This window comes from Crocuta crocuta, unplaced genomic scaffold, assembly GCF_008692635.1.
Source record: "Crocuta crocuta isolate KB4526 unplaced genomic scaffold, BGI_CrCroc_1.0 scaffold83, whole genome shotgun sequence".
Classification (NCBI taxonomy): domain Eukaryota; kingdom Metazoa; phylum Chordata; class Mammalia; order Carnivora; family Hyaenidae; genus Crocuta; species Crocuta crocuta.
The window spans coordinates 2,965,828-2,975,035 of record NW_027529638.1 but is presented as its reverse complement, the minus strand read 5'-3'; the positions used below and the strand labels follow the sequence as shown (position 1 = coordinate 2,975,035).

The window sequence follows — 9,208 nt, the reverse complement described above, 5'->3', positions numbered from 1 at the left end:
CAGGATTGGGCTTGGCTATGAGGGTAGCATAGGCAACATGGGTGGGATTCTTCACTGGTGTGTGTGTGTGTGTGTGTGTGTGTGTGTGTTTGTAAGAGGAACACATAAGACTCGCAAGCCAGGAATACATCTCAGCACAAATCTATTGGACAGACAGGGAGCAGACAAGACAAAATCAGAAAGGCAAGAGCCAGGCTGGCTTGAGGGAAAAACTGTGCTTAAAGAAGTGTGTCACCAAATCTTTAAATGAATGACAAGGAGTTTCTCTTGCCGGTCCAACACGAATAGGTCAGGCAGTAAGGATGGTTTATATTGGTTTAATTGGGTCAGTGTTTCCTTTAACCAAGTCTTCTTGCTCTATCTTGGGAGGCATGTTCCCCACTGGAGTAGCTGGTGATTTCTTTGGCAGCTAGAGCCCAGGTGAGTCCCTGAATTATTGTCTGGTTAGTTCTCTGAGACCAAGTGTAGGCTCTCTATAGTGGGTTCTGGGGAAAGCCTTCCATCAAGAGGGTTGGCTGGTGTCTGGGTCCAGTCCTGTGTTAAGGTGGAATGTCTGTCTATATGGCAGTAGGGCCCTGGCTTTGGACCTGTGGCTTCTATACTCGTCATCTTGTGAGGCATCAGAATTACCATACTGAAACCAGATATCCGGGAGGGCATGTAATTCATCTTCTTTGTATCATTCACTTGCACGGGGGACCTGTGTAATAGTACATCCTTCTGGTAAATTATAGTATTGTATTTGGTAGGGGGAAGGAAGAACCCACAAAAAATGGGGTGGTCAAAAATAACAAAGTTTACAAAGTGCTTTCACATACATTTTCACTTGATTCTCACAACAACCCTGTGAGGTAGGTACAGTATATGATGTTTTTAGTTTTATTTTGCAGAGAAAGACACCAAAGCCCAAAGAGTTTAAGTGATTTTCCCACAGTCATAAGTGCCAGTACCCAAACTTGAAGCCACGTTTTCCAACTTTATAGCCTGATTCTACCCAAGAGTGGCTACAATGAGGGCTACCAGTTGGATGACGTGACAGGAAGGCGCTTTACTAAGTTAGTGAGCATCTAACTTGTTTAAAAGTCAGGTGGTTTAGAAATAATACATTAGTAACCAGAATCCATAGGATCACTACTTGCAGGGGGTCCCCTGGGCGCTGCTGCCTATTGGCTTGAATCATAGTGGTTGCTTTGGCATATTAGAAGATCATCTGTGAGTCAGCCTGGGCAACTAGGAGCTCCTTGGGTAGCCAAAGAACAGAGATGAGGGATTTCTCATGGCAATCATTACAATGCTATAGCACTCATTATGCTGTTTAATTTTATGACATCCCCATTGGAATGTAAACATCTTAGGGGCAAGCCTTATGACTTCTTCATCATTGTAGTTTCAGAATTTAATAAAGCCTGGTTACATGATAGGTCCACAATAAAAACTGGTTGAGTTCATGATGGGTTGGGTGTTTTATGGGATGCTTCCACATTTTACTTGTGTGAGATTGATTTGCATGGAAGAGGTATTATAGATGAATATGGAACTGAGTAAAGGGATTACTCCATTATTTTGGTGGTGAGGAGTACACACAGGTACTGCTCTTTTCCAGGGTGCAATCTCACAATCCAAGTGATCTTTATCTACAATGACAAATTTACTAGATGTGGATTCAGACTGGAGGCTCTACCTTAGCCAGGGACCCATGCAGAATGCAGGTATGTGATGCCCACTGGAGGTGAAGGCAATGTCCCTTGGCATGGAGAAAAGTGAATCATCAGGGCAAATGTGAAGTAGTGTTGTTTTAGTAATACGGAGAGAGATCTGTGATAAAATTCTCCAAAGATGGTTTATCACAATCACCAGTGTTTCAATAGGGATGGAAGAAGCCTCTGTCTTTTTCTGGTTCAATTCTGCCAAGGCACATTCTCCTGGGTCCTCCACATCTTCCTGAACACTTGGCCATCAGAAGTCCCGAGGCCCACAGTTGAGACTGTGGTGAATCTTAAACAGGTAGAAGCTGGAGGACACAGCTGTTGTGGTACGGACTTGGACCTCAGTGTGAGTGCTCCTGACCGGGACACATAGGTAAGATGTCCACTGCATAGAAGCATCCCTTCAAGGCTAATGGGCTGGCCTGAACAAGACCCACAACCTTTGGTTGAAAAGGGCAATCCTTTTGTTGCTCTTCTACAAGTGGATTACAACAAAGGTTTTTGGGTGTCACAGCCTGGTGAGTTCAACTTCCTTGAACTGAATAAGAATTTTTAACTTAGGATATAGTACATCAGCTCACCAGTTTTGAATATTCAGGATCTATTGAGTCCTGAAATCGGTAGGTGGGAAAGTGATCAGCAGCTGTGGGGCTGGTATTACGGATCATCCAGAGGACCTCCCAGTTGTGATGACTGGTGCAGGCCATGACCAGATGCCTGGCTTCTCCAAGTATTTGTGCCAAGTTTCAAACATGGCCTTAATGGCCAAGCATTCCTTCTTTCAGATGCCGTAGTTTCATTTTGCAGAGATGAAGCCTGTGGGGAGAAAAAGAATAAGGTCACATCAAGCTTGATTTCACACACAATTTGGCATTCCATGGTTCTACCATTACTTACAAGGCACTGGCTCCACTTTAAAGGTCCATTGTAAACAGAGTGGAGCATGTTTACAGCCATTGCAAACCTCCCATGCTGGGCTTCACACATTTTCTGGACTCCAGGTAGCCATCAGAAAGCAAGGCATACTGACTGCTGGTTCACTAGAACCTGTTTAAGGGAGGGCCTTGGAGTTCAGCCAGGTCTGGATTAGGATACATTGGTAGCTTACACTGGATAGGGCCTTGGGTATCTTCACCAGAATACAAAGTCAAAGAGGAAGAGAAGACTCATACAGAGTCAAAGTTGGTGGGGATATACAGTTCCATTTAATACCTGCAAACTGTTTCTTTAGATCTTGACTTTTTGTTGTTAGTTTCAGACCACACGTAAGCTTTTGCAGCTAATAAAGAGAGTTCTATAAAGCCTCTTAAAGTTGTAATCACTAATCAGATTTGATATTGCCAAAAATATTTTAACCTACCTATTTAAATATGTGATCTTTCTTTTTAATTGAAGTTAGTTGACACACAGTGTTATATTAGTTTTAAGTGTACAACATAGTGATTCAACACGTTTAAGTATCATGCTATGCTCACAAGGGTAGCTACCATCTGTCACCATACAAGCTATTACAAATACCACTGACTAGAGTCCTTATGCTGTACCTTTTATCCCCATGAATTATTCATTCCATAATGGAGATATTTGATATCTCTCACTCCTCATCACCCATTTTGCCCATCCTTCCACCTGCATCCCCTCTGGAAACCATCAGTTTGTTCTCTGTATTTATGGGTCTAGTTATGTTTTTTGTTTCTTTGTCCATTTAAAAAAAATTTTTAGACTGCACATATAAGTGAAATCATATAATATTTGTCTTTCTCTGTCTGACTTATTTCATTCAGTATAAGACACTCTAGGTCTATAAATGTTGTTACAAATGACAAGATATTTTTTCTATTGCTGAATAATATTCCATTGTGTGCATATGGATATATCCATTCATCTATCATTCATTCAACATTTGCTCTTAAATAAGGAACTTTCATCCTTCTTGAAACCTAAAGGGTAGACCTCATAATTCAGCCTATAATAACAGAATCATAAAAATTTAAAGCAATAGCAGGAGCTTTGAACCTATGCACAAATCATGATTTTTAACTTTGGACAGCTTCTGAGAGTGTGACCTTTGCCTTCTATGACTTTGTTAGAAGAACTCATGCCAAGATTTTATGTTTATCAAAATCTTTGATAATCTTATAGAATTAAGAGGAAAACCAAATGTTTTTCATTGTGCTAGTGGACTGATAGTGCTTACCAGTTAATTAAATTAAATAACCAGTTATTTCAGTTATGAGCTAAAAATAAAATCATCTCCATAGCCTCATAGGCTTTATACACAACAGAATTCCTAAAGTGAGCCCTGTGAACACTAATTCCAGGAAATGGGTTTTGTCATTAACTGGATTAGGGAAACACTGCTTAATATTTACTGTTCTTGATTTAAATTATACAAGCTTTAAAGCTCTGGGAAGTCTTGTGGTAAATAATCAAATTTAATTATTATAACTCAGCATTTTCTCCAAATTTCAACATGAGTTAAGTTTTTGAGTAATATTTATTAGCATTTTATAGGAATAATGCTCCATAGCATAGATTTTAGGAAATTTTGGACAAGAAAAAATGTGAAAAAAATACTCATTTAAAAAATACATGTTTCTCATGAAAAATAAACTAAGCAATTACTAGTTATTTATTACTATAGTTGTCTTAAACTTAAGTTAGGTTGTTTGGACAATAAGAAATGCACTTGTATATAACATGAATTCTGCCTTTAATAGGCTTGTAACTTAGGGAAATGTTCATCACACAGAAAGTGGTATTCAACACCTGAAAATTCCATATAACCAACCACTAAGTTATATAATGTAGACTTATAGTAGCTCCAGAGAAAAAGCTCAAGTATTGGAACAATGAAGGAAGTTATCTTGGGGAGGTAGGACTAGTTTTATGGGGAAGGCTAGAATTTTGATGTTGAAGACGTTTTTATTTATTTATGTATTTATTATTATTTTTTAATATTTTATTTATTTCTGAGAGAGAGCATGAGCAGGGGAGAGTCAGAGAGAGAGGGAGACACAGAATCTGAAACAGGCTCCAGGCTCCGAGCTGGCTGTCAGCACAGAGCCCAACTCGGGGCTTGGAACCCATGAACCCTGAGATCATGACCTGAGCTTATATAGGACGTTTAACCGACTGAGCCACTCAGGTGCCCCGAGGGTGTTTTTAATCAAGGGCAAAAATACACAAACTTTTAGGGTTCTTTGACTCCTAGAAGCAGGTAGTGTGGAAAACAATACTTTGTTATATTGTTTCCTTTTTTAAGTTTATTTATTTTGAGAGAGAGGGAGTGTGTGTGTGTGTGTGTGTGTGTGTGTGCGTGCATGAGTGGGGGAGGGGCAGAAAGAGAGGGAGAAAGAGAATCCCAAGCAGGCTCCACGCTGTCAGCACAGAGCTGGTTGCAGGGCTTGATCTCATGAACCAGGGAATCACAACCTAAGCTGAAATCAAGAGGGGGAAGACTAACCAACTGAGCCTCTCAGCATCCATATGCTTTGTTACATTGTAATCATTTCATTCCCACCTATAGACAGAATGTTACAGTATATTTTTCTTTTTTTTGTCCTTACAGTTCTTTACATTTCTTCTTACCTGGTATATTATAATGAGTTGTTAAATTATCCAGTGTCTGTGATAGTCTCATTGATGGTAGGGAGAGTATTTTATTTAATGTTATATTCTTGGAAACTAATACCTTTGGCTCCCTTGCATTTGGTCCATAGTAGGCCTTCAATAAATATTTGTTGGCTACGTGAGGGAATCAATGAAAAAAAACTATATGGCAGAAAATTGTCTACAGTGAACTGATTTTTCCATCAGGGAATAATAAGTAGATTGAGCAGGATCAGAATGTGTAGGCTTTTATAGACAGAAGAATAGGAAAGAGGATATTAGTAAAGATTTTTAACAGCAGTAGACAACACTGCTGAAAGCACTACTTCTGAAAACTCAAACTGGCAGGACATACATGTTGGAATGAAGGAAAAATGGACTGGGGATCAATGGAAAGTATCCTTAGAGCAATCTAGTTATGAGCGGATAAGGGCCTAGAACCAAAGCACTAAGAATGTAAGGGAAAAGGCACAAATGCCAAGCAAATGAATCTCTGGAGTCGGTTGATACGAAAAATCAAGAGGCATTTGTCAAAGATTATTTTGTAAATGTAATATCAGTTAAAATTTATTGAATCCCTGTTAGAGTTTGCTTCAGGCACTTTGGTTTAACTTCTAATTCAATCTTGTTTATTCTCCACAACAATTGTATCAGGTAAGAGCTACTATCATCTCTATTGTACTGATAGGGAAATAGATTAAAGAAGTTTAGAAATGTGTTCAAAGTCATATTGCTAGGAAGCAGCAGCCCCACCTCAGAGCCTACGCTCCTAGCCCCGGCCACCTTTGGAGACTAGAGAGATAGACACATTAGTAGAAGAAAAGAGACTGGTTTTAGGTATTTGAATTTTGAGGTGATCATAAACTATATCATTGGAAAGATTAACATCGTATCTCCAAGAGCTTGGAGCTTGGCTTAATAAATGATCAGCTTTTCAAATGGTCTGTTAATGTATTGTTTAAAATGCAGCCCAATCAGTCACGTAGAAGAGGGTTTCCCTCAGAGAGGACAGGATACTGTAGGAAACCGAGAAATGCTTTCCGAGGGCACACCCAAGACAGTGCCATGGAAATGTTACCCAAGGCAAGTTGCTGTCTGCCAAGAGCACCATGACATCCAGGGTCAAGACTGACTGATCTTCAGGCTTGTAAAGCCTGCAGTTAGAGTGAATTATTTGATCTGCAGAATTCAGAGGGCCAAGCAAAAGCTGGGATATACTTTTTTTTTTTTTTCCCTCTTCGACCAGTTCACTGGGGTTGTTCAGCCTGGGAGCATCACACACACCCAGCTCCTGGGATTTGGCTGCAATGTGGTGGATGTAGTGTTTCATGTAGTTTTTGTTTTTAATCTTTAAAAAAGTCTTCTGACTGCATTTTCCATTGTTGCTTAGACACTTTGTGGTGGGTTACATGCTAATCACAAAGTATGCAAAAAAAAAAAAATGCAACCACATCAACTCATATGGTGAATTTGTGTGATATATTTGAAAGGGGCTGATTTTGAAGGCAGAAAAAACTGAGACCAGGGCTATCAACATTCAAAATTGTGACTTAGGTTTTATTTTTTTCTTTATCATGTTTCTTTGTTTCTCTCTCTTGCTGTCTCCCAGAATGGACTACCTAGATAATTCATTGTAGAAATGAAATTGAAATCACATAATTTTATTTTGTTATTACTGATGTAACAGAGTAGAGCATGATTGCCTCAACTTTTAATGTTTAGAATTTAAATTAGTTTATTTGCTTAAGAAAATGAAAGAAAGCTGGAACTGAGAAAGAGCCTCTAAATGAGTTTGAAAGGTCACTTTAGTTAAGGCCTTATGATTTCACTGTGCATAAATGGGGCAGACAGGGCTTTTACCTTTTCCTTCCAGACTGCTGACTGACTGAAATCCTTTGTTCAAGCAATGCCATCCCAGAGGCGCTTGGCACAGTCCGCTAAGAAAACCTGACACACGTACCTAAACATGCTTGTGATCTTTTGCAAATATCTTTATTTTTTTTTAAACTCAGTTTTTGTATCGAATACAAATTAACAAATGCAACATGTGAGAATTATATTACATTGATGATATATCAGTAGTCTAGGACATAGAAGTAATGTAAACACATTAGTTAAGTGGAAGTTAGAAAGTCTCAGGTAAGCAACAAAATGAAATAAATATCATAATATTGGTAGATCCACACTACAATTCATTTGATCTGTGTTAGGAAATCAACACCAGCACGTTAGATTACAGCTTCCTATGCACTGGAAACAATCTTGACCCTACTATTTAATGGTCATTCTTGATAATAAAGACTTGTGTTGAAGTTTTAAATATGCCTCCTTTTTAAATGATTTATAAAATTTTTATTATTTTTGAGAGAGAGAGAGAGACAGAGAAACAGAGAGTAGAGAGTGGGAGTGGGAGAAGGGAAGAGAGGGAAGCACAGAAACTGAAGCAGCCTCCAGGCTCTGAGCTGTCAGCACAGAGCCGGATGCGGGGCTCAAACTCACAGACTGCAAGTTCATGACCTGAGCTGAAGTCGGACTTAACCGACTGAACCACCCAGGTGCCCCAGAAGTTTTAAATGTGCCTCTTATGTAATGTTCTTAATCATTTCTAACAAGAATAGCCTTTTTGATCGCATTTTTTCCCTTCTCTTTTTTTCAAGTTTATCTTTTTCCATTCACTGTTAATTTACTTACCTCCAAACCACCAAAATTTAAAGGCCATTTTCCATTACATGATTACAGTGAAAGCAGACCTGACATTACACTTTCTAGCTCTAGATAATTTGTGCAGAAGTTCAAGAACACAATCCCACTGGGATAGTAAAATTTGTTTTAGGGGATTTATTCCTTGGAATATGCTTTTAACAACACAGAGTCAGAATTTGGGGACATTAGTTTCAAAGATGAAATTAGCATAGGCTAAGAAAATATTTCCTTATTTTTCAGTTTTTTGGACCATTTATATTTTAATTATGTTTTTTTAAATTTATCATACAGAATGTATCAGTTGCAGAGACTGACCATGAGCTCTGACCCTGAAAACTAAACATGTAAAAAATATTGCAAATAGAAATGGAAATTCTCACATGCTTTAAATAATGAGCACAGAAAGTACAATATAAATACTGCAGCAAAGATGTTAAAGCAATGCACAGTTAGAAGATTTTGATACAAACACTATTGATTCATTAATCGAAAAACCAGGCTAAATGTATTTACTTAGGACTTTGGTAATTTGTGCTTTTAAACACTGTCTTTTCAATTCTTGTGAGGTAACAGTGATACCTCATGAAATCTGTTCCTTTTTAAGTACAACACACACACACACACACACACACACACACACACTCATTCTCACATAGAGTCAAAGTCAATGGCAGTGGGTGGTTTATGTCAGGGTTGGTTTTGACGCCCCTCTCCCAGAATAAGATAAATGTAAGTGATGAAGAGCTCCTGGGGTTGGTTGAACTCATTTTGTATTCAACACTCTGCCTGGCCCCTTTCTCATCTCTTTCTCCCTCTCTTTGTATGTTCAAGCCTACTTGAGTTTCTTTTTTCTTTTGTAGAACTTGGTTCTTTTGATGTGTTTCAGGGCACGCCCTGTGGCAAAGAGAACTTCCCAGGAATCGGAAACATAAGCACACAGGTCTGAAGCAGCTACTGTGTGAGAGCCAGAAATATTCAGGCCAGGAGCCGGATTTTCTCTCTCCAAAACAGGATCAGAACAGATAAGAGGAGGAGCAAACATGCCATAGATTCTACATATATTGTTTTAACAGGATGTGTGCTGTAAAATTTCATAATGAGGTAGGCATTTGGTGAGGTTTTTAACCTGGATGGAGCTTGTGATAGTAATTTCACCAGAGATGTGTTTATATGCATTTATATATTTG

General features: G+C 38.7%; 1 protein-coding gene across 2 annotated transcripts in view; it reads right to left on the bottom strand.

The window, feature by feature from the left end:
* Window positions 1–1,821: 1,821 nt before the first annotated feature.
* GRID2 (glutamate ionotropic receptor delta type subunit 2) overlaps window positions 1,822–9,208 on the bottom strand; it is a 1,445,111-nt gene continuing 1,437,724 nt past the window's right edge. Inside the window, exon 16 of one of the 2 annotated variants that reach the window (XM_077762310.1) lies at window positions 1,822–2,522. In XM_077762310.1, coding sequence (XP_077618436.1) covers window positions 2,364–2,522 — 159 coding nt within the window. In that variant the 3' untranslated portion in view covers window positions 1,822–2,363. The remainder of the gene's footprint in view (window positions 2,523–9,208) is intronic. The other variant, XR_013334690.1, reaches the window with a different exon arrangement.